The sequence below is a fragment of the Dermacentor andersoni genome, chromosome 1 (genome assembly GCF_023375885.2).
Source record: "Dermacentor andersoni chromosome 1, qqDerAnde1_hic_scaffold, whole genome shotgun sequence".
In the NCBI taxonomy this organism is placed as follows: Eukaryota; Metazoa; Arthropoda; class Arachnida; order Ixodida; family Ixodidae; genus Dermacentor; species Dermacentor andersoni.
This window is the reverse complement of record NC_092814.1, coordinates 122,296,687-122,322,767: the sequence shown is the minus strand read 5'-3', so window position 1 is coordinate 122,322,767 and position 26,081 is coordinate 122,296,687. Positions and strand designations below refer to the sequence as shown.

At 48.2% G+C, this 26,081-nt stretch overlaps 1 protein-coding gene across 1 annotated transcript in view; it reads right to left on the bottom strand.

The window, feature by feature from the left end:
* Positions 1-19,765: 19,765 nt before the first annotated feature.
* LOC126544042 (sodium-dependent noradrenaline transporter-like) overlaps positions 19,766-26,081 on the bottom strand; it is a 187,519-nt gene continuing 181,203 nt past the window's right edge. Inside the window, exons 12-15 of the mRNA XM_050191232.3 lie at positions 25,030-25,130; positions 23,261-23,428; positions 22,230-22,304; positions 19,766-20,847 (exon numbers count right to left, since the gene is read on the bottom strand). Of these exons, the coding sequence (XP_050047189.1) occupies positions 20,824-20,847; positions 22,230-22,304; positions 23,261-23,428; positions 25,030-25,130 (368 nt within the window). The 3' untranslated portion in view covers positions 19,766-20,823. The remainder of the gene's footprint in view (positions 20,848-22,229; positions 22,305-23,260; positions 23,429-25,029; positions 25,131-26,081) is intronic.

Here is a 26,081-nt window from a genome sequence, read left to right as displayed (position 1 = left end):
GGTCGAATCAGAAATAACTGTTTTTCTTTTTTCTGTCAAATCATGCATAATCAGTGGGTACACATCATATCAGATGGGGAGGTATCGCGGTTTTCGTGACGTCGCGTGACAGACAGGTGAAGTGGGGGTGGTCGAAAAAAGTTTTTGACCAATCGTGGAGGGCTGATAGCAGAATTGGAATAGAAAAGTTTGGAATAGTTTTATGTTATAGCGCCCCAGCAATCGTTTCCGATATTCTGAAACGCCGGATCGGCTGCGTGTTGCAATCAAGAACAAATGACGTGGAGGAATGGAGTCATCTTGTTACACGACAATGCCCGTCCCCACGTCGCTGATGTGATTAACACTAAACTGGCAAAGTTCAAGTGGGAAATGCTGTAACATCCGCCATACAGCCCAGACATGTCACCTTGCGACTTCCACATTTTTGGGCAATTGAAAAAAAAAATACAGCTCAAGGGAACGAGATTTGTGTCGGACGATGACGTGAAAGAGTCAGTTACATACTTTTCGAAGCAGCTACACAAAGAGTTGTATGAGACGGGAGTCACGCGACTCGTTAGTCAGTGGGACAAATGTCTAAATGCTAATGGAGACTACTTTTAAATAAAGTATCCCGTTTGTCATATATTCGCGTTGGCTCACTTTCGTTTGACTGGCCCTCCTATATTTTGCGGAACTACTACTTTTTATACATATGTGCTCTCTGTTGCGACTATAATTTCGGTGCACTTACTCCCAATACACGGCCGGTGACAGCTGCTGCTGTGCAATACATTGGAACGAAGGACAGCGTCATTGAGATTTTTTCCTGGCCGTTGCATTTGTACAAAATTGTAAACAAGGTTCTTGAATGACAAAGTTTCATTAAAATATTTGTCCTCAACTTTTTCATTTCATGGCCTTTACATTTTTTATATGAGCGGCATGCACTGCTTTGCCTGTTTCGAACTAATATAGTTCTAAAGTTTGTGTGATATTTTCTTTACTTATTAACTAGAGAAAAAGCATGGAAGCGCTGATATCAGTTATTTTGGGTGGCAGTTTTGGAACATACGAGTATATTCTTTCATGAAAAAATACATTTACTTGTTTTCACAGTGTGTAGCGTTCAAATTCGTTTGCAGCATCTTTGGCAATGGCAGTGCACTTATTATTCACCTGTTTGATCCCTCGACAAATTCCATAACGAGGAGGCCGAGCTGAAAAGTGAGCTCCCCCCCCCCCCCCCCCCGAACGAAATTTCTGGCTACGCCACTGAAAATGGCAGAATTTGACAGCGTCTAGAAAAGCACCCTTGTATGACGTGAGGTAAAGGACCGATGTGAGCTGGCTGCTAGGAACAACTGCTTTGTGTCAGAGCCAGTAAAATTTGTTTTTGAGATAAGCACGGATCGTGCTCCCTGAAACCATCGCCGGGGTTGGCCGCCTCCGAGACATCAGGCGTGGGTTGACGTTCGCACTTGTGTTACGGTGTCCATGATGAAAGAGTGTTCTTTTTTGGTCGGCTCAAGCAAATACTTGGCTGGAGAGTTAGGAAAAATGAGGGTGCCTTCTGAGCTGTGCGTGTCATTTGCGAGTGGCACGAGTGGGCACGAGCAAGTCTAGTCAGACCAGGGCCCCCATGCTTGATATCTCTCTTTTGAGAGATATTGCATTAAGCGCTCCTTGATTGGCTAAGCCATAGAGTGCGGATGCAAGAAAGGGATGACGTACCACACACAGGTGTCAGATTGTAGCTTTCGAGTGCACTGGCTGAATGTCCGCAGTTCCAGTGAGGCGCCGGGATGAACGCTATACAGCCCCCAAAGTTATTCTTAGAAAATACGGCCCAGGGGTATTATTTTGTGAGCTGTAGGGTTCGACTAGGTTGTGTACTCTTGCAATGTTTTCACGTTTGAGCCGCCTAAACAAGGCTATCGATAATGAAGTACTTCCGGAGAAGACTCCTTTTCCTCCTCACACGTTAATTCAAGTGCCTTCTAAAGGTATCTTCAAACATCCGAGTCTGTCCCGCGAGAGTTTACAATGACATTTTGCAAAGCTACATGTTTATTCATAGTGTTGTTGCTGAAACGGTCTGCGTAACTTAGCAAATTTATATCCTCAACTGGACATCCTTGTGGGATAAGGCTGTGGTATAGAATATTTTTTTTCAGCAAGTCGATAATAGCGCAGGTCGATGCCATCGTCTACAACGTAGCGCGTGCTGACATCCTGAGCACAGCGTACCTGTGCGCGATGATGGCACTAGTGCGATCATTTACGAACTTGCGGGTATGGTATCCATGCCTAGTATTGTCCAGCCAGAACCTGTTAAAACATCTGCTAGGACTTCTTATTGCTTTTGAGCATAGCGAAAACTTAATTAGATGATAGCTTGCCTCTGGTGGCTCTAATTTTGGGCAATCTATAATCTAATTAAGTCTGCTACAACATTCTATTGCTTTTGGGCAGAACGGCGAGTTATATAGATGATAACTTGCCTCCAGTGACTCTAATTTTGGGCATATTTCGTCCGTCATTACCGTCCTCACACTCTTCTTTTTTTCTCTCGTCCCTTTTCTCCAGCGCATAGTAGCTGGCTAGAGGAATGAACCTCAGACCGACCTCTCTGCATTTCATGTCATTAAACTTATTTCTCTATATCTCTGTCTCTCTCATTTTGGGCATTAGTTGATTATTTGTACCATTCTCATCAAGACATGCTTGTCCGCAGTGTTCTAGCATGTTGGGTTCCGCCTTCCGACGCAAGGCCACGGATTGCGAGGAATGCCATTGTGGAAGTTATCGGACTCATGCTCGTCACGGGTGGTCACTGTCATGCATGCTCTAGCTGACATGTTAGTGCCGTAAAATTTCCTTCGAATTAATTTCGAGAAGTTTTACGAAACTGTTCGCTCAAACGAATGTTTGCTCAAGTGAAATGTAAACTGGGTGTCGATCACTGAGGGCGCGAGATCTGAACAAATAATTCAAGTGATGTTGAATCAAATGGTATTTCCTTTGAAGAGCTCAAGACAGCGGTTCTAATAAATCAGACGGAGCGCCTGTGTCTCACACAAGCCGGACAACAACTACTGACTGAACTAAGATATTCGCTGAAACCGCAGTATTGCAGTGACAAACTCCACCAGATACCAGGCCACATCAGGAAGCCTTAAATACAAGCCACACCGATACCAAAGAACATGAATCCCGAATACCACAAATGCCGAAGACAAGCCCGAGCCAAGCAACTTGTCAAAAGCTTTGGGAATAATCAAGAAGTGCAATACACGGACGCCGCTCGGACTGCTAGAGGACACGTCATAGTAGCAGTTCGCAACACGCAGCGGAAAAGAGCCGAGATAACGGCCTCAATAAAGACAACATGCACAGCCACTGCCGAAGCTTCAGCACTCGCGATGGCAAACAAACACAGCGACAGCGCCAGGAACTCGGCACTGGTTATCTTCGACTCTCAAGCAGCATGCAGAATGTACATGCAAGGCAGATTGCCACGAATCGCTCTGAGAATCTTAGGCGACGCACTCCAAGAAGAACATGCAATCATATGGTGTCCAGGACACGAGGGCATCCCAGGAGATGAGAGGGCACGCTCCCTAGCTCGAGAACTCACAAACCGAGCGGAGACCCACAGCCCTTTCCAAGATAGTCCACTTACAGCGCGAGAAATCCTCGAACACCAACGTCGCACGAGAGAGCGCCTTGCCCCCCCCCCCCCCCCCCCGCGTCGGCGACTGGGCGTACAAGAAGCCCGCGCGTACAGAAGAACACAAACACACACCTATCCCCACTTGGGAAGAGCACACCACATGAATCCCACACTACATGCCGGCGCTTGTCCGTAGTGCGGTGCATGGCAGTGGCAGTCACTACCACATGTGACGTGGGAATATACAAGAAGACCACAAGAAGCAAACTCGTCTGAGATGCTTACCTACAATAGGGAGCCGTGGGAGATACTCCTCGCCCGGCCGGCGCTGGGGGCCCAAAAGGGCCTCTTGGACCAGGCGGAGAGAGTAGCCAGGATCCCCCCCTCCCCCTACTGGTGACCAGCAATAGGGACCCACCCAACCGCTTCCCTCTCACCCTACCCTTTTCTTTATTCCCGTCTTCTTCTGAATAATGAATAAAGTTTTTACTCCTCCTCCTCCTTCAATCTAGGCATTAGCATTATTGCTTAGCACATCTGAATCGCTGGCCTATTATAAACCGGAATTTGCAGCGCTTCTATAGGGCAGCTATCTTTTGCGTGGAGGCTGCGGGAACTAGCAGATGAAAAAAAGAGCCGCGAGAACGCTCAGCCTGTTCTTATCGCATGCTTGACGCCAGTGCTCGGTCGTCATGGCTTTGTCGTCAGCTGATCCGTTATTACCTTGGCCGCCCAGCGCGGACTGCACAGACAGCTGACAACTGAAGTCGAGATTAAGGGCTCTTGCGCTATTACGCATGTGCGAGAGTAACAGATTTTGGGCCCGTATTCACAAAAGCCTCTTACGCTATAACTGTTCGCAAGAGAAAATTTCAGCCAGTCCTGACGCTGGACATATTTTTTATCTAAAGCTGCCGGCCAGAGGCAAAGAGCACTTACGAACGAGGGTCCGTATTCACAAAAAGCTCTTACGCTAGAATAGTTTGTAAGAACGAAGTCTAGCCATTCCTAATGCTCGGCATTTCATTAGCGAGGGCGGCCGGCCAATTACAAAGATCAATTACGAACGAGAAGTTTTGTGAGTTCGGCCCCTGAGGCGGAATTTACTAAGAAAGCTTACGAACAATTTTTTGCGTAAGAAAAATCTTACGAAAAAGCGTATCCACAAAGATGAAACTTTTCGTAAGATCAGTAAGCTTCGATGCCCCCGCTGCAAATACGAGCGCTGTAGTCGAAAAAATGCGTATACTTAAGGGTAGCACAGGTGCGAACTTCAGCACTTCCGCCAATAGTTATGCCATCTTCGGCTGGTCGCCTCTGAGCGCTCTGGAGCGCTCTCGCGAGCGGCGTTGTCTTCGGCTGGTTGAAAGAGGGCGCGCGCCCTGCGTTCGGCTGGTTCTTCTCGATTGCTCTCCTCCATCTTCGAGCGCTCTGAGGCACTCCGAACCCTGTCGTTGGAGCAGTCGTCGAGATTGAAACGTCATCGCAGCGCCGCGTCGCTGCTGTTGGCGACGGCCCACCGTAACCTAGGCAACCTAAGCCACTGCATGCTGGCGTCTCGACGAACGCTCGTGCCGCCGGCGCGTCCGCCGGTGTTCTCGGCAGCGCCGGGAGCTTTTGATAGGCGAAACATTGGACGTTGGCAGTAGTCACGTGGTTTCACATCTGCCATTTCCTCCTCCGAGAGCGAGTCACACGTTCGGCTTGCGCGCTTGTCCTCTACCTCTGAGCTCGGGGAACGCCGGATCTGCCCAACTCTGCTTCGGGGGATGGAGGCGACCAGTCGAAGATACCATAAGCGTTAGTCGATTCACAAAACCTAAACAGTCGTTGCACATGACCACTTAAGAAGAAATTTCTGCGATAGGGGTGTCGCAGTCTTACGAACACAATTATGTCTATCTGAGCCGCTCGAGCTGACGCGGGTAAGCGTTAGAACGCGCTGTTGCGGCTGATTGGCGAGGGGCCACAACTGATAGCCGAGGATGGCGCGTGCTTATATCTTTGTGGCGCGTTCTGATTTGTCATCTCAAAGTGCATTGAACTGCTTCAGTGCATAATTATATTGAGCAAGCGCTGCTGTGTAAAGCAGTAATATTAATGGTGTGCGGCGAACTTCTGCCTGATGTCTGATAGGCTGTGTTTCTCTAGGCGCGCAACAGCCATGGCTTTTTATACTCGTCATGACACTCCATTTGGTGTTAGGAAATAGAAGTGTAGTGTCCATCCCTGATAACAGTAGAGTTTGTCATTATTGCGTTTGAGTACTTCTATAATTTTCTTTTTCTTCTTTTTTTTTGTTTGAGCTTTCTCTTGCTCATAGGGCGGCGGATGATTATTTTTTCCAACGCTTTGAGGCTATACTTCCCCATGCGATATGAAACAATGAGAAAACGTCTACACGTTTCTAATTATCAAAACCTGTCGCTGTTGCATAATTGGCTGTCGTCTTCCGTGCTGTTAGCCTCAGCCTTCTATCATATAGCTCATAGTTTCAATTCAGCACTAAGTCGAAGCGACGTAGTGCCTGTGTCCGCGATTTTGCCCATTCGTGGCGCTAAGGTGTAAACCAGCGTATCCTTACTACGGATGGCAATCCTGTCTACGATATGAAGCGGGACGTCAACACAAATGAAATATATAAAAAAAGAAATGCCGAATAAAATAGGGTACCACTACTGATACAAAAGTGATGCGGACTGCTTGAACAAGAGTGATGCTCTGGAATAACACGCACACACACACACACGCACAAAGATTTATATTTATATAACCACACTGACGAGGTATCACTGAAGCCACTTAGTTTTTATTAAAAGAGCGCGCAGCATAGCGCTCATAAAGACGCCACTAAGTTTTTCGTTTGGCATGCACAAAGCCAGTAACAGGCAACAGGCCATGGGAAGGCAAAACGACAAAGAAAAACGACAGTGGACGACAGCCATCGTCGTCTTACGTTTGACTGAAGATTTGTATTCTAAACCGGGGTGGGAAATGACGTCGCTCGCGTCCTTTAGTCGCTTCGTGTGATATTATTTTTATAGTTTCCTCCTCTTACATAAGAAACCCTTCATAGGCGTTTGTGAATTCTGCGCAAGAGTTTTCTTCCAGCCGGCGAATTCTTACGGCGCTCTACGCCTGCTGCGCAGTAGTCAGGGCAACATGGCGGCATGAAAAAACCGGTCACAGTGGCCTCGTATCGCAAAACGAACAATATGAAGCGTGCACGACGCTAAGCGCTTTCACTAAAACGCGTCGTATCAGCAAGATCAGCATTAACGTCGCACGAATTATGCTGCCTTGTGTGCTCTCCCGGCGGTGCGCAGCTCGATCACTTAATTCAATTCGTTTACACAAAGCTACGACATTTGTGTGTAATTAGCGGCGTAAGTGCATATCGTACGGATTGTACTGAAGGACTGAATGAATTCCACATCGAGGCCGTGGTGCTTGCAGCATGCGGCTGACAACTCAATAATTATTTCATTTATGCGTAACCTCCATATTTACGTTCCGCCACAGCGCATGTATCCGCAACTCCCCAGGCTTAGTCTCTGGCTCAGTGATAGTTGCGGCTTCAGATGTTTTAATTACCCACAAGAAAAGTGAAAAAAATATTTATCGAGACAACGGTCAGGCAAGGAGACAAAATCTCTCCAATTATATTCATTGCATGCTTAGAAGAAATATTCACGCTATTAAGCTGGGAAGGATTACGGGCGACGGTCAACGACAAATATCTCAACAACCTTCAGCTTGCCGATGGCATTGTCCTGCTCATCAACGCTGGGGCGCATTGCAACAATTGATTGAGGACGTTAACTGAGAAAGTGTAAGAGTAGGTTGAAGAATAATATGCAGAATATGCAGAAGACAACGGTAACGTTGAATAACCTGTCAATCGAACAAGAATTCATGATCGGCAGTCAGTCTCTAGAGAGTGCACAGCAGTACGATTATCTATCAATTACTCACAGGGAACCCTCACCATGAGACGGAAATTTACAGAATGAAAATGGGTCGGACTGAATACGGCCAGCATTAACAAATCGTGACCAGGAGGTCACCGATGTCGTTGAAAATCTACAATCATTCCGTTCTTTAAGTAGCATCATAATATGGGGCAGAAACTTGGAGGTTAACAATGAAGCTTGAGAAAAAGTTGAGGACCGCTCAAACAATCGATAGAACGAAAAATGTTAGGCGTAACGCTAAGAGAGAGGAAGAGAACGGTGTGTATCAGAGAGCAAACGGGGGCAGGGGTAGTTGAAATTAAGAAAAAAATAGGAGCTGGGCAGGCCGCGTAATCCATAGGGCAGATAATCGGTGATTCATTGGAAATGCAGAGCGGGTGCTGTAAGCGCTGTCGAGAACACTGGATGGATGGATGGATGGATGGATGGATGGATGGATGGATGGATGGATGGGGATGTATGTATGTATGTATGTATGTATGTATGTATGTATGTATGTATGTATGTATGTATGTATGTGTGTGTTTATGTATGTATGTATGTATGTATGTATGTATGTATGTATGTATGTATGTATGTATGTATGTATGTATGTATGTATGTATGTATGTATGTATGTATGTATGTATGTGTGTGTGTATGTTATGAGCGTGCCCTTTGGAACGGGGCAATGGGTTGCGCCACCAAGCTTTTGCTATTGTACTGGTTAAAAAAAAGAAAAAGAACACTATGAATTCCCACAACCAAATTTCCTGACCCCCTATTGTGAACTTTGGTTTTGTACGTCTCCGTTTTTCTCGTTTCCCTACTTTTCTTCCACCAATCTTCTAATCGCCTTTTACTAATCTTTATTATGGACATGTTTACTTTCCTCCTGCTCTCGCTGAACCCAAGGGCTTCAAGGAGGCCAGTGGTGCCTAAATCGACCACTGGGCAGAAACTTCACTTTCTAATAAAACATGCTCCATCGTTTCCTTAGCTTTCCCGCAGCAAGAACATGCTTCTTCTTCCTTCTTATATCTTTATATCTCGCTTTATAGGTGCATGTTCTAAGGCATCCTGATCTCGCTTCGAAAAGTAATGAGCTTCCCATTGAGTTACCACAAATTGTTTATTTCCTGATTTCGCTGGTTTCCTCTTAATCAGTTACTCATGGCAGGTTTCTTTCCGTTGTTGCCACGCATGAGATTATTTCAGCCTCTCTGACTTTCCGCTTGATGTTCTTTGTTGCTGTATTGTTCACCCTACAGGCCATATACTTGCTAGTAAGCTTCCTAGTTCTTTTTATCCACAGTGGATAAATTTCTTTCATGTACAAATACTTATATACTCTCCCAGCCCATTTACTTTCTTCCATATTCCTCAGTCGTTCTTCATACTCAATTTTACTGCGAGCTTCCCTCGCTTTGCAAAAAAGTGAGCGCCCCCTGCCGTAGGCCTGAGGAAGCGTTCGGTGCGCTGGGTGCAAGAGTATTTGTGTGGAAAACATTTCCCGTCGTCGCCTTGTTGCTACGTGTGCCATCGAGTTTCATCGCATGAAATTCAGCTTGCACTGTTTGTTTAGTTGTCTTACGTCGTAGAAATGAGGAAATTTGCAGGCATAACTTGGATTCAACTAGCACAGGTCAGGGGTAATTCAAGATCACTGGGAGAGGCCTTCGTCCAGCAGTGAACATAAAAGTACGCTGATGACGTTTTACAACATCCAAAATTCGTCCGGAATTTTAACGGACTGTTGCTCTTGAGCCGCAGTTCGCTTAGTATTGCAAGGCCACATTCGGATACTTACAGAATGGCGTCGAGCACCACTTGGATACCCCCCGCCCCCATTGGCAGCATTGTTGTGCCTAGCGATCCCTCGGAACAAAGCATGCTTCACCGGCGGACGTGCAGGTGCGGAGTGCCATTCACGTTTCGTCGTTTGCTCAAGGCGACTAAGTCGGCGCCACCTGAGTCTTACGGAGCAGCAATTATGTTCTGTATCATAGGCTCTTCGACCACCCAGAGCTGACAGGCGAGACGGGTGCCTCTCCGGTGTTACGATTGACGTTTAAGCACCATACGAAATCAGTGTAACCGAAAATGACGGCCGAAAGAAGCGCTCGCGTGGACGAGAGCTGACCCGCGGTGGGCCTGGTGATCTCTCAGAGCAAAGGACGCTTCACCGGCAGACATGCAGCTGTCACGGGTCCTGTACACGCGTCATGATTCACTTCAAGACAGCAACGTCGCCCTCCCATTGCCGCGAAGGCCGGTCTCCCGATCCTGACAGCAGAGGCCACTAATTGATGACAGGATCATCATTGACGTCAAAAGCAGGCTCACCGTTTTCCACGTGGTTGCCTCGTATTGGGCAATGGTGGGACGTTGAGATTGAGAAACGGTGGGTCGTTGACATTAGGCAATGGTGGGTCGTTGAGAGCGGGTAACGGTGGGGCGATAGAGACAGGAGGTGGTGAACGATTCGGCGTTTTGCGATTGGCCAGGGAATTCCCTCGGTGAGGGAAAGAGGGAAATAAACGGGATAAAAACGGAGCTGGAGTGCAGTGAAGGAGTGCTACAACTCGTACGTGTGCTACGACGCAGACACGTGTTCCGACGCGTACGTGTGTTCCTGATCATGCTCGTACTATTACTCGTACTAGTACATGTAACCTCTCAAATGGTAAAAATGTAAATAAGCCCTTTTCTTATTCCTTGGCCCCGGACCTCTCGATCACCTGGCACCTGGCACATCACCAGCCACGACAGAATAATGGCCGCTCGGATGCCCGAAACCCAAGAAATGCTTGACATCGAAGGGCTACGCTCCCCTGAGTTCCCACACCAGACTACGACTGGACCTAGCGCCGACGGTGAAACGTAAACAATGACAGCTCACTTCAAGACGACAACGCCGCCCTCCGACTACCACGGAGGCCAGTCTCCGGATCCTGACGGACTGACCGTCACGAAGAGGCTGCTAATTGATGAAAGGGGCCATTGTCGAGAACTCCCGTGGGAATGGCGTCGACATCAGGTTCACAGTTTGCCACGTGGTTGTCTCGTATGCGGGGGCGATTGTGCAACGTTGGAGGCGGGTGTCCGACAAAAAGGTGGGACGTCACGGGCGAGATAAGTTCGGTGTTTGTGATTGGCCGAGAAAAAGAACAGTGAATTCCCTCGACGAGTGAAAGGGGGAAATAAACGATATAGAAAGCAGATCTGGACTGCTGTAAAGAGAGGCTCGGACATGAAAAAACTTTAGGATGTAGTGTGCCTCGAGAGATGGTAATTTAGAAATGATTTTAAGCGCAAAAAATAAGACATGGACAACAAAATAAAGAACATGGACAAGTGCGTCTATCTACCAACTAGCTCGACAGCTAACGTTACTAAAATACATTTGCGTATAAACCTTTTTCTCATCTCTTGAGCATAGCTCGGCACCTTTCTTTCTCCCGGCACCTGGCACGGCACCATCCATGGCACCTTCGTGGTCGCACGGACCTCCAACTTCACAACAGCGTACTTTGCAATATTCTGACGTGCACTTGAGCGTTTGTTCTTATGAGGCTGGTAAATTTATGAGAACGTTGGCACTCAGCGTCGTGGTGATATTGACTGATTACCCTTGACGTCCTTGAGGTGCCACTTGAGCTATGACAGACAACGTAGTAAGGGCTTTAGACCTTGACATCACCAACCTATGATTTATTACCGGTCTCCAAACTCGATGTGTACGTGCCTTTGTGCAATTCGCCTCTGTCAGTATGCGGCCGCCTGAACCTGCAAAACAAGCTCTTGACCCGGTGCGAGGCATCATCGTGTTTTATCAGCTGAGAAGGAGCCAATAAGAAGCGATGAACGCTGAAACGATGACAAAGTCTGTCGTAATTTGGGAGTGTCGGTAGCCACGGCTTCTTTCTGCATTTGTTTTTTTGGGCTGCTTTCACAGCTCTCCGTGCCCTCGGCAGTGATCATATACGAAGAAAGCGCACGTTTAGTCGTCGGTCGGCGGTCGACGATACCGTCGACCAGAACCTTAGACGGTACCGGTTGCTGAGGAAACTGATACGTCGAGCCTATGCGCGGCATTAGAACCACTCCTGCAGCCGTGTGCAGTGTGATCACATAGCGTACCAATGAACGTACGTGTACTGGGCCCTTTGCCTTGAGGTATATTACGGAGTTCTTGTTTTCTTTATTTCCGTAATTAATAAAAATAAAGACATTTGGTCGCTTTGTAATACGGTGGTGGTGGTGTGTACAGGTGGGGTTGGCCTGGCAGATCTGGCCCTCAATTGAATTTCTCTTACTGCGCCAAACATGTAATCACGTCACCCTAAGTCCTGTCTCTCGTAGAAACGTGAGAAGAATGCGTAACACTTCCATTGCAATTCTTTTGTCGGCAGTGCGGTGAATTATGGCCGAGCGCGGTTGCGTTTGTCGGCGCTGCAGAAGACGCCTGGAAAAGGAAGAGGGGGGGAGACAAAGGGGAGGAAAGACAGGCGGAGGTTAGCCAGTGTAAGTACCGGCTGGCTACCCTGTGCTGGGGAAAGAGGTAAAGGGAATAAAAGGAGAAAGAAGAAGAGGGAAAAAAAGGAAACCGGAACGCTGTGTTTTTGTCTCTGCGAATTTGAAGCTACTTTGTGGGAGACACGCTCCCTTAACTACGGCGATGGACGTGGAGTCACCTGGAGGGGTTCCTGGCCCTTCTACGTCCACAGCGGCCGCTCAGAGAAAGCGGTCTAGTCGCCCGAGTGACAGCGACAGCGAGGACACTGTGATCTACTCAGCGACCAGTGATGCAACCTCGGATGACAGTGACTTCGTGCCCGTAGCGAAGCACAAATCAAAGAGAAGACTCGTCAGGACATCTCCTTCCACAAGTAAGGCAACTGTGATCCCGACGCGAAAACCATCAGACCTCACAATTTTGTTTGTGCTTGTGGCTGCTAGCGACAATCTAAACCGAATCAACTGCCAAGTCACATCTGTGTCACTCGACGTACTTGTTCCGGGTAAGATAAAAATGTAAGGATCAATACCCGTAAGAACATCCTCGCTATAGATGTCACAAACCACAGCGCGCTAAACATTCTGAGCAACGTTAAGGTGCTGAATAGCATCAGCGTACGCTGCTATAAACAAGACGATCATGACTCTACGGCTGGCGTTGTGTATGACGTAGATAATTCCTGGAAATGGAAGCTGTCGAATAGCGGTGTGCAGTGATTTGGGCCGTAAGAATATAGCCTCAGCTACATATGCATGATGTGCGATCATGGTATCAGTTGACCGCACTTGTTTAATTTCTTGTCATTTAATCCGGGCTTTGCTTCCTCCTCGCTCTCATATGACGCCGTAAGTTAAATGCGCTGCCACTTCGGTTGCACCCTTGTCTCAGCGGAATAACTTTTCAGCTAAGAAATTGCACAGCTTAGTGAATTCCGCCCCTGGTCTATAGCGGGGGGCTACTCCACCATGCCTCCACCCTAGCAAGCTAGTTTAAAATTTTAATTCCTAAACGCCGGCATTTATGCATAATGCCACGTGTGCTCCGCCTTCCTTTTGCTAATAAACTCAAAATTTCTTAGGCCTTCTGGTGTCTTGCATTGTCCACCGCCGTCGACAACTTGTACCTATACCAGAACTGATAATTTACTCAGGGTCGTGGCCTGGACTAAATCTAGATTGAGGGGTTTAAAGCACTGTTCCTTTCTTTAAAGTCAACCTGATTATCTAGCAGACTTCGGCCGCACTGCACACCTCCTTGCGTCTGTGCCCACGTTGTTTCATTCATTAATATTTCCGCCCATCTTTAGTTTTTACGTGCAGGGTCATTCCCATTTAGGGAAAACACACTAGTACTTAATCACTCATAGCAAACTAAAGTTGCGATGAAATGCAGGAGACCACTTTTCCAGTATTAGTATCCGCAGCAGGCGTCTTATAAAGCAGATGTTCCCGACGAAGTAGTACTGATCCTTTAGTGGTTTGGATGCTAATGTCTCCCCTTAGAATGGAAGACCCTTTAACATTGCCCCCCTTCATCCCCCCCCCCCTCTGCTGGTCAGGCAGCCACCCATTACTCTCCCAGTCCGACTCTTGTTTTCTGCCAATTCGTGCTTGAAACAAACAATTACTTTTTTCTGTTGTTCTTTAATAAAGTTAACTGGACTCAACACCTCGGTGGCCCGTTCAGACGGCTCTCCTGAACATCGTTCCTTGATCACCCAAGCAACGGCCGGCGCACCTGCCGATTGTTGGTCCACAGGTATAATTTGAGGATTGAATTGAATTTCAATTTTAATTCCGGTTCATTATAGGCGAAGGGAGAATGCATTGGTCTGCGCCGCCCTGAGCATACGTGAACGATCCGGGTGTGTTTGGAGTGAACCGCGGGACTGGATGCGGAAGTGTGCAACACAGAAGAACGCACATCAAGTGGCTCGATCACTTTTTGATTGCGCGCTAGAGGCGGCGAGCGGCGCGAAGCCACGCTCGAACTACCGATGTCAAGTACCGTTTCGCAGGCTTCAGAAGCTGCGGCAAGCCGGCAACGCACACGGGCCAGCTATCGCAAGCTCGAGCCACGACGGCTCTCAGCGACGTGGCGCCACAGTTGCAGAGCCGTTCGCTCCCTTACCACGGAGCGATTTGGTGGCAGGCAGCCGGAAATTGCGCCAAAACGAGGTGCGGCGTGGCAGCCCCAGGCGATAACGGCCCATGACGCCTGTTGCCCAATGTGCAGCTCGCGAGGAAGAGGGAAATACGGTGATTGAACGGAGACGAAAAGACACTGCGCCGCGTGGGGCACATCGTTTATCCGCTTTTTTTTGTCCTCTTTATTTTCAACATCCATTTTTACGCGCAAACAAAGCGAGAGCACAGAGTGATAACAGCAGTAGAGAGCGAGCGAGAACAGCCAACCAAGAGAACGACAGAGCAACAAGAAAGAAAAAAGAAATAGAAAAAGAGGGCGCCAGTGATTATGTACAGAAATGAAAGAGCTGTAGAGAGGGGTCGTGAACAAAGATTTAATCGCCGGTCCTGTGCCACGGCGCGGCACGAGCCCGTGAATGCAGGCTGGGAAGCGCCTCCTCACGCGTCGCAGGCTCGTCGACAGATGCGCGCAAACCGAGGAGAGAGACGGTTGCAGGCATGGAACTCCGGCAGGTTGATGACAAATATTTAAATTTACTCTTTTACAGAAAACGAAACAGAAAACACACACACACATATATATATACAACGAATGCCATGTTTCGCGTGCCAGAGGCCTAAATGCAAACAATTGCCGGGCCTCTGCTGTGTTTCGCCCTTCCACCAAGACATCGCCACCAAAGCTTTGGTCACTTGACGCCGCGTCCCCATTCAAGCTGCGGTCCTTGAATACTTTTGCATTGCCGCTTATACAGTACACAGTGACGCAGCAGCGAGCGTTGGGGCTTGGTGCGGGCGTGGCGAGTGCCGGTTGGTCATGTGACAGGCACCACAAAAAGAGGCGACCCGTTCAACGCTAACGAGACAGGAGCCGCCTCTGTTCGGTGTGCGGGGGGACGCTCGCCAGTGATTCCACTCGGGCACGCTTGCAGCGCCTGCCAAAAGGCCTGCTGTTCCGTCCGCTGGTCGCGGGTGCCCCCCGAGACATTTCCCACTCGCTGAGCAACCCTCGAGGAGCGGTCTGTTTGCCGCCGGTCTAAATCGGTCTAAATCTGATGTTGGTCGTGAAAGTATACGATCGTGTCTGACAGAGGAAACATGTACGACACAGTTCGTCGTTTCGCCTAGGGAGTCAGGATACTAGATGCCCACATTTTCGGAACTTGGATGACACGTTTGTTTGTTTTTCCTTCCCCCACATTCTGGTTTCTCTGACCGTGCCTTGCACGACAGGCCGACTTCCATTTTTTTTTCGGTTTGTTCAATCTTAAGTTAAATCTTTCAAAGAGGTGTCGCTCCGGCAAACCAACTGCCGACGCGTTCTGATCTTTCCCATCGTTCTACAAAGGCTTACGATGTCTCCTGTTTTGAAACATAATGTTGTTTGTACCGTCTGCGAATGGGCGTTACTTGCAAAGTTATTGTACTGAAGCGAGAACAGATTCATATTTGCAGCCCCGCGATGAGAGGAAAAGGCTGCATTATTAGCAAAAATAGTGGTGTTCCATAACTAACGCTGTGAGGCCTTCCGCTAAAGGTGTTTCACTCGTACCGCAGGAACACAAGGACAGACAAATAAAGAACGGAAAGAGAATTGTCACAACACGCGCTGCCCTCGTGTTTCTTCTCTCAGAATTTTCGTAACGCCGTGCCAACGAGTCCAAGTGTCCCTAATTATATAGAGGAAGCGTCCACAGTGTTACTCGATAAGTCAGCCGGAGTTCACGCCAACATTGCCAAGCTAGCCAGTCTTTTTCAAAAAAGGAAACAAGTTACATAAAGAGCGGATGTCAGCTTTCTCGTGATACAGCCCTCAACGCAAACAACACACTATATGACCTTGGTGTATCCAACTGATCCACCTGGAGCATCGTATAGCGTTTTGAATTTTTATTCGCTATGTGCCGCTCACTTTCGTTATTTTTTTTGCTTTTTGCCGATACGAAGAGCGCATACTTTAAGTTACCCTGTAGCTTGCGCATGTCATAGCTGGGCTTATGCGAATGGAACTAGAAATTGCTGCATGCATTCCTGCGTTCAACAGGCTCTACATAATGCCCTCTCCACTGATAATGCTGATGTCACTAATCTGCTCACCGGCTCCTGTTGTCACATGTACAGGTCGCAAATCCTGAAGTAACCCGTCGATCATCCGACAAAAGACAAATGTCAAAAGTAGTCAAATTTATAACTTGTACCCCCGAGACCAGCTCGGAACACGGAGCAGTGTGGCACAACGAGTGAATTCGCAAGGCCGGCGTCCCTCTGGTGCCCTGGCGCGAGCCCCCAAAGCACCACTGCCGCCGAAGAACACTTATTGCTCGCCATTCGGGACGCACACATATATAATCTCGAACGTGCTCGGCGAGAGAAAAATAATGCTGCCCTTGCAATGGGCCTCGCATAATATATACTTCGTTATTACCTTGCATGCTTGCCACGTGTTGAATATGAAGTACATACCCACACAAAATAGTGATGTGGCATTTTTCCTACGTGCGTGCTCTGAAGTTCACGGGACCACACATCACAAGTATAGGGCGGGATGCAGAGATCGCAGGGAAGGTGACGCTGTTTGCTACAGGGGAAACAACGCACTCTGGGAACACTGTACGCTGGGGTGCTGTATCCTGCTGCGTGAAACACTATTCTGTGCAGCCAGTCGATCGACTCGGGCCGACTTGAGCCGATTCCATCTAAACTGGGGCGAACTCAAGCCGACTCGAGCTGACCTTGACCAACTCGGGTCGGCTTGAAACTACGGGAGCCGACGTCCGATGAACAGGCGAAGCGAGTGCCCTGCTTGTGGCGCACGGATCGTGTCCGCTCCAAAAATAACACGCCGTCAAAGTTTCTCTATAGACCGCAAACATTCACAACCTGCTTTGTCTCTTGTGCAGTCCCTGAAAATATACTGTGAACAACAGGCAACACTCCTGCGCTAAAAGGCCCGGGCACAAATTCACTTTTGGATGTTACACACGCTGTAGCCACGCAACATGATGTTACTATGTCTTGTTACGTTCTTTGCTCATGCGCCTGAGTCGCACAAACTCGTTCAGCGTCTCCTGGTAAGCTGCGTGAGTACAGGGGCGCAGGTGGGCGTGAACGCCGTCGTTACAAGTATATATATATATATATATATATATATATATATATATATATATATATATATATACTTGTAACGACGGCGTTCACGCCCACCTGCGTCTCCTGGTAAGCTATATATATATATATATATATATATATATATATATATATATATATATATATATATATATATATATATATATATATATATATATATATATATATATATATATATATATCTTTGTGCGCGTGGACATAAGCGGTGCTTCTCGTGAACGTGCCTGCATAGCACACACACATACACACGTACCTGGATACCACTGTGGTCAAAGCTATAGGCTATCGACTACAATATCTACCCGTCGCCACTGACACTGTAATCAGTGGAAGATGAGGTGACAGACCAATGACGGCACGTCATTAAAACACCCTGAGTTCAATCTGCTTTAAACACGCGTGTAAAAGAAAAAAAGTTATTCAAACGCACCTCATTTAAGGGTGCAAAAAATACGTATATGACGCAATGCAAGCCCATTTAAATATGAAGCCGTTCTGGGCTGCATTACTATGACGCCATTCACACTGCTAACGGAAGGTAATTAAATAATGAGAGTTACTCCTAAGTAAGAATAATGCTGAAGATAAAAGCAATAGGATGATAGTATTGCATTGCATATTCCCATAACCGGTGCGACATAGTTATTTGACGCGAGACGCGGACAAGAGACACCTGAGCGATGTCCATGAAGCTCATCGTGCGGAGCAGTGAACCGGGTGTTCTGGGACTGACTATGACCTGCTTTCCATGAACATGAAAAAAAAAGAAACAGCTTTCTGGAGCTCCGTGAAGCAATAAATCCCTTAACCTTTTTTTTTGAAATGAAAAAGAATCAAAAACCAAAGATAATAAACGCAGAGCGTTTCTGCACTCTTTCGTTTGCAAGCGCAAGTCTTTGTCGCAAATGACAGAGCACATTGATGCCGACAGCTCACGGCAAGTACGGATGCATAAAGCGTGAAATCACGTGCTCCCGCTACTAACTTCAAAGTCAATGCGACTACGTTTTGGACGAAGCTGCACAGTTGCGTAGCGCCGCTAATGCCGAGTCTGGCCTCCCGGAGAAATCGTGTTCTACGGAGAAGCCCGCTCCATGTGGAAGCAGGAAGACCATTCGTAAGCGCAATGACGCTTGCGCATCGCCGCTAAACTGCACGAATTAACTCCACCTCCTCCCAAAACGCCACGAAAAGCAGCGTGTCCACGACGGGGACGCTTCTCATTCGCTACTCTCAGCTACTCGGACACTTCATCGAGCAGCCGCGCCGATATAATGGCGCGACGCCGCAAACACCATGCCCTGAGCATCAGCACCGACCTGGAATGACTAAGCGCAAAGGAGTAACGAGCGCGCGTTCGACGCACTATATCGTTTACGGAAACTTTGAGCTGAATTATAAGTGAAGCCAGTTGTTGTGGCTTGCTAATGTGTGTGACCTCATTCGTTCCAGCAGGGTCACGCATGACGTTAATGTATGCGCGTTGCAGCGGCTATGTACACACAGGCTACATTTTTTAAAATTACATTCGCACAGGTTAATATATAAAATAATGTGCGCTGCGCTGAGACATTCATGGTTTCTCACATATATTACATATTTATGTGTTATGAACGGTGCAAGTGCTGCGCTTTGGTTGGAAAGCGTTTGAAAAATAAAATGCGGCACTTTTGTAAAATATAGCTTTGGCACACACGTTGCCGCGCATTCAGCAACACCCCGAGAACGTCCGAGGCGCCCGCATTCATAGTATTCAGACACGAAGAACGCTGTCGTGATAATACTCGATGTGTCGGCGGACTATAAGGGCCTGAGCTTCCAAAATCAGGCGCAGCTGCCTGCTGCTGACAATCGTGTTCTTCTGCTTTACGTCCTTTCTTACGTAGATAAATTATTTCTAGTGACGATAAGCGAGAGACAGTCAGAAATTGTCACAGGGTGAAATTGAACAGCAATAACATATTGTGCTATCACCTCTTTTACCATACGCAACTTTTGCTCGTGCTGTCTGGCGTAAAGCTCTCTCTCAATATCTGGCAGATGGCTTAAAGGATGAAACGAAAAAGCGACCGGCAGCTGAGCTTACGCGAAGTTCTGCAATCGCTACGTCAAAACTATGAAGCCCGCGCAAAATCTAACAGTTCGCTCGTGGTCCACAACACGTCACACTACACGGACGAGCCCGAAGCAAAGTGTCACGAAGAGAAACAGCATACTGCAGATCGGGCGTCGTACGAACCAGGCAGTTCAGTTGCGTTTAACTGGCCCCTTTTATGGATCTTACGATGCCTGTTAATTCGTAGCCTCTGTGAAGGATTGCATTAACTATACCAACAGGAAAGCGAGAAACCGTACATATTTTTACACAAGGTTTTCAGAACGGAGGTAGTGTGCTGCAACAACGATGTTTTTTTTTTTGCCGCGTCTTCTACACAGCGACGAACACTCCCCGGTCTATCCACGTGGTACCTGTGGCGGCACAAGAAAGCTAGCGGGACGGGACCGTGCAAGGGCTCAACTTTCGTGCAGCTCTGCTTATGTGCACGCAGAGCTCGGTTAAATGCGAGGCTCTGTGCAACTTCAAAAACACGGTTATGCAACTGGCAAGACTGCGGTGGGTTCTGGGAAGAACAGGGGCTGACAATTCACTAACCACCTGCTAAGCTATAGATCAAAAGGGCAAAATGTACCATCAGCGGACTCGGGAGACCTCAACGCTCGGGCCAACGCTGCGCTCGACTCAAAACTGCTCTGCCATCTACAGGGAAGGGGCGCCAGTTTCTAGGAAAGTGGTGTTGGTCCCCAGTGTGACGTGGCTCGTAATATGACTGAGCAGCGTCAGATAAAACGAGCGGAGGCAGCGAGTTTCCATGACAACACTATCAGCTGATCTCGCTATCTGGCAACAGCCTCGCTCGTGCAACAGCTTCGGCTCGGCCGCATTCAACGCCTCGCTGCACTGCCCCACGTCACACGGATGCTCGAGTTCAACCTTTGGCGTGTTGCATAATCCCCAGATTCACGCACTCCGTGCGGTTGCCGTTGCAGAGGCAGCCAAGTCCGGCGGTGTTCGCTCGGGTAGAGGGCCCTAGCGAAGCAACCGTATAGCACAAGTGTCCAGTCACCGCACTCACCCCCGCGTCCCCCGCGAACACACACCGTCGATGCAGCGAATCCTTCGGCGCGGGCGACGTTCTTCCGAGCACACTGGCAGTCTTTTCTCACAGTTGCCGTCGCGGAAGCGAGGCCTGACGGCGAACACGGAGGGGTACGCGCGAAAGTGACTTTGGCTCCGAAAAATCTTTGGTGAGAAGACTCCAGTCCGAACGGACACCGGTGCAGTCACAAAGTGCACACCCGCAGCAAATGTGAAGGTCGTAGTAGATGCTCGACACTTTACACGTAGGTCCAGTGGCTAAGCTGCAGGAAATGAACGAAAAAAAAAACACACATTGTGAGTCTCGACCGGCACTTGGCATCGTACAGGCGAACACTATGCGGTACAACGCAAGTGCGTGAACGTAAGCGTTCATACGTAAACTGCAATACAAAGAGAAGTTCTATAATTTCGCGCAAATAAGAAGCGAGGGACAGAGACAAAAGAAAATAAAGTAGGGAGTTGTACAAAACGTACAGTCTTTGGCAAAAGTGTACGGGCTACGTTGGCTGCGACCCCCACGCTGACTACCGGCTCTTTAATGGAGCTTCTGTGCCAGGCCATAAGTCCCAGCGCCATGTAAAACGAAAAGAGGAGAAAAAAACTCCGGCACATTCACCATGCAGTTGTCTTGAGTGTCAAGAACGCCGTGGCAACCACACCACACAGCCAAATTACATATAGTGAAGGCGCGGAGTAGCCCGCGGTTTACATTTGACAAAGGCTGTACGTATATAGGGTTAGCTTCCCGACGCAAAGGAAAACGGGCAAGGTTTAGAAAGCCCTGCGAGTACACGTAATGATGCGCATATCACAGATGGAGCGACATCCATGGACAAATTTTACTCTGTGTCTCATTCTTGGTTTCACGAAGAGCGAAACGCTTTTTTTTACAGCGAAGCTTTTAAGGGCTAGTTCCCCCAGGATCGTATCCGTGTGTAGACATAAAACTCCCCCTACGTGGGCCGATCCAGATGATCGTGCAAAGCCGGGACGACCCGCGGCGGAGGTGAAGCGGGCGTTAAGCGCACTCCATATGTGGGCCGATCCCGAAAATAATGCATCACCAGGTCGACCCACGGCGGAGGTGAAGCAGGTGTTAAGCACTCCCCATACGTGGGGTGATCCCGAAAATAATGCAATACCGGGACGACCTGTGGCGGAGGTGCAGTTCGCAATTAGGGGCCCACATACACAGTTTTGCTGATCATCCTTCTTCACAGAGTGGAAAGGCACTGAGTCTTTTGACGATACATGTATGCCAAACACCACCTGCGCGTTATAGTCAATAATATGTGCGTTATTTGACCTGTCTGAACCGATAGTGGCTAGCGTACATGCAGCGAACATATCTGCGTAGAATGCGAATTAACAACTTAATCTGGCTTTTATTTTATCGCGCAATGTGTGTTTACTCATGCATAAATGGCGAAGATAGGCTTAAAAGTTTGCTATTGTGCTGGAGCCACTGTATCGCAGAAAGCGTTCTTGGCAGTTGGTTCAAGTAAAGAACTTGAAGGCGTTCCTTCGGGAAAAGTGATATATCGCCGCCTGTTGTTAGCAATATTGCAAACTGCCGGCTTAGGATTATCAAATTATAGAGTGTAGTTTTCGCGAACCCCGAGAGTATGCAGAAAAATCTTACCTTGAATCTTTCGACTGTACCCGTTTCTTTTTCCTCTTGCCTTTCAGCAGCCGGTGTTATGGTGTATGCAATTCTCTACAAAGACAGTTTTTGACAACTTTTAGCGCGAAGTTTTAGTTTCTCAGGAATGCAACATTTTCCTTTTTCACCGCTACGATCGCACTTTCTAGCGACAACGTTTTACACACTCATGCATCGTTACTGAGATCTTCGTTTCATATGGACAGCTTACGAACAAATTTCGCGGGCATGCACCTCTCATTTCCGATCGGTATCCGCCACCTTAATAAGGTAGTCTTCTACTCGGACAACAAACAGATGCGACAGACGCAAGCCCCTAGGGCTATATCTACTTTTGCCCGGTTGCCAGGGGGTAGTTACGGGTTGAACGAAGTCACGGCCACAGAAAGGAAACGCTTTGCATCCATTATTTTAAGTTATATATATATATATATATATATATATATATATATATATATATATATATATATATATAGCTTCTAACGGAAGAATGGATTCTAAAATGCCTCCGCGATCGAGCTCTTACATTGTGATTTCTCGCTTTACTGAGCGAAGATGCCACGCCAACAGGCTCTTTCGTTGGCCGCGGCGTGCTGTACAAAACACCTACAAGGAAAGCTTTAAGCACGAACTCAGGATCGGAAGTTCATCTATCAGCTTCCGCTACATTGACAAGCGTTCTGGGCAGAAATCAGTCGCCTTTGCACTAATGGCTCGTTCTTTCTAACCTTGAAAAAAAAAAAAAAACTTTGTCTTGGTGCTTTTGCGCAGTAGGCGCTATAGCGAAGGATTGCTACAGGAGCCGAGACCTGGCACCTGAAACTACACTCGAATCCTGGGAGGCATCGACATACATCTTAATTGTGACGACGGACGAGACTACTTTCGCAATGATGCAGTGTTTTTTTTCTTTATATTATATGCTGACAAAAAGCGAGAGCGTTTATTGGGTAAATTTTTTGTTTTAAACGAATGGTCCCCCCAGGGGGGGGGGGGGTGCAAAGGCTCACCTGGGTACAGGTGCCCTTGGCCCTGCACAACTTGATGATGGCCACGAGGGGCACCATGGACACGGAGGAGAGCGCCAGGCCCCAGCCCATGCTGATGGCCCACGGCGGGTACCGATAGTTGTGGTACTCCACGGGCGCCTGGTTCACCACGCCACTGATGATGACCGCCTACAGACGCCAGAGCGCGCCGCTGTCAGACTGAGCGCAAACCAGAACTAAGTCGAGGCAAACCTAAACTACAGATCGTACGAAGTGCTAGAAGATGAGACGTAACCCAATTTAGCAGCATCGCAAAAGGGACACAGACAACGGAAACATTTCGCCTGCCTATTGTGCGAGGTTCCAGTGTGACTAGCGCTGTTTAGAAACAGAAATAGCTAGCGAGTGCTATTCCCGCCCGCCACACTGTCATTTGTAGATCAAAGACCATTTTGGATGCACTTTGTAAGCTACTACATTATAATGCACGCCATTAAAGGCTCAGGGACAATATAAAGTAGCGCTTCTTTTTTTTCTTCTCCCGGTCCTACTTCATTCTTATCGTGTGTTATGCTGATCTGTCTACCTAGGCGATAATGTCGGCAGAGCGATACTCGAACGAACAACAAACAACGAAGGGAATATGTTTGGAACAGATGCATCTTGCAATAACCAGCGTCTTCCAGTGCCTTCCAGTGTGAAACCAGTGCGTTTTTTGACACCGTATCGCACTGGAGACGCTAGCGCTCGCTGGGAGTCACTGGGACACCAGTGAGAACGCTGGATGGGTTACACTGGACGAGAAGCTGGTCTCACTGCCATGACGCTGGGGCGCACTGGTTCGTGCTGTACAGGCGCTGGTTCTCACTGAAGTTCGCTGGCTCGCACTGGAAACTGCGCTGGTTGTGTGTGTGCCACACTGGTTCCAATACGCAAGGAGGAGCGCTGCTGAATATTAAATGCTTTATACAATTTCATCGCTTGATAGTAGTCTATTGTGCTAAATAACGCTATATCTTGGGGTCATAAAAGCCTATTTCGTGTCGCAGCTTGGAATAAAGGTGCGTGAGATGCCATGCTAAGCTTATGCATGCACATTTGACGCTGAAGGTCACTTTCTTTTCTTGTACTTTCCCTTTTGACTGGGCGGATATCTCAGTAGGAATCGCCGCATCAGACCAGCCAGGTTTACGTTTAGAGATGAAAAAAATTTTTAGTGTGGAAAGCGTGGCAGCTTGGGCGAGTTGGTATGTGCGGAAAAGACGTGAAAACCTATAAAGAAACGACCGGACAGGAGACGGTCTTTATCCAAACAGCGCTTGCACTTCAACCGGCATCAGTCTCTTCTCGAGGCAATACGTCAGGCACCGTGGGTGGCTTTTCGCCGAGGTGATATGTACAATTAGCAGAAAAGGCTACCTAGAAGACGAAGATGAAGCGAGAACAGGGCCCGTTATACAATAAATATAACGTATCACTACTTCATGCTGGTCTACTTGATTCGTACTTCACGCGGTAAAGAACAAAAAAAAAACGAGAGAACAAGCAAAATACGACCGGACAGGAAAGAACGTCGTTTATTTAGATGTTTTTGCGTCTTTTTCACAGTAAGAAATGCGCACCAACTAGGCCAGGCAGCAAGTAATGAAACATTTTACGTGCTACATTAATTGTGTGTCCTACACGCACTTTAGGCTGCGTCTTTTATTTCTTGATAGCACAAAAACGCAGGTTGGGGAAATGCTTCGTGACATTGGCTGTTGTGTGCTCTACAGTGCCATGCGACTTACCACAAGGAAAGTCGGAGTGATAAATTTCCAGCAAAGCCTCCAGAAGATTCCTGGACGAAAGCCCAGCATCTCATGTATGTTTCCACAGAACCGGTCCAAGCCTGCGAGAGAGCAGAGGACTTCAAACCACACTGTAAAAATGTTTACACCCTTAAGGGTGTTTTCTTGTCGGGCTGGTAACACCCTTAGCGTTAGGTATGGTATGGTATGGAAAACTTTATTCAGGTCCTTCAGGTCGCGCTAGTTTCCTAGCCCGAAGCAGGCCGCTCCCACGTCGGGACCGAAAGGCCTAGCCTCTCGGCCGCAACGCGGGCCCTCTGGACTGCCCATGTCTGTTCTTCTAGTTCGGGGATACGGATAGCCGCGTCCCAGCGCTCTTTGGTGTTGTCCTTGTGGCTGCGTAACGTGGAGCACCGCCACAGCGTATGTTCTAAGTCTATCGCATCGCGGGCAAGTGCATGAAGCCAAGGCTCCGGGAAATATTTTACTTATTAATAGGGGATTGGGATAGGTCGCCGTCTGCGAGAGCCTCAAGGTGAGAGCTTAGGGTCTGTTTAGTTTTCTGTGCGGAGGCGGATATGATCTGCGCGCCAAGTAAAAGCGTTTCGAGAGTTCGTGGTACGAGAGAAGATGGTCCCTGCAGTACGTAACATCCAAGCCTGGCTGCTTTGGCGCCACGCGGCAGTAAGCCCCCGCGCAGCGTCGTGAGTCGACTCGTTGAGATTAGTCGGGGCTCCGTCAATTTCTCCCATGCGTGCGGGAAACCATATGATCGTGCGCGGGTTAACTTCCTTGCCGTGGAGGATCGCCAGGGCCTGTCTGGAAACGGTACCCTTGGCAAAGGCTCTCACGGTCGCCCTCTGGTCACTGTGTATTCTGGTTCTCTTGTCATTCACGAGTGCCAGGGCGATGGCTACCTGTTAGGCCGCCTTCGGATCCGTTGTATATACTTGCGCGGAATTCGAGACGTTTCCCCTACCATCGAGGCAGACCGCGGTGAACGCTCGCCTGCTGGGTTCGGACGCCGCAGCGACGAAAGTGCTTTCTTCTAC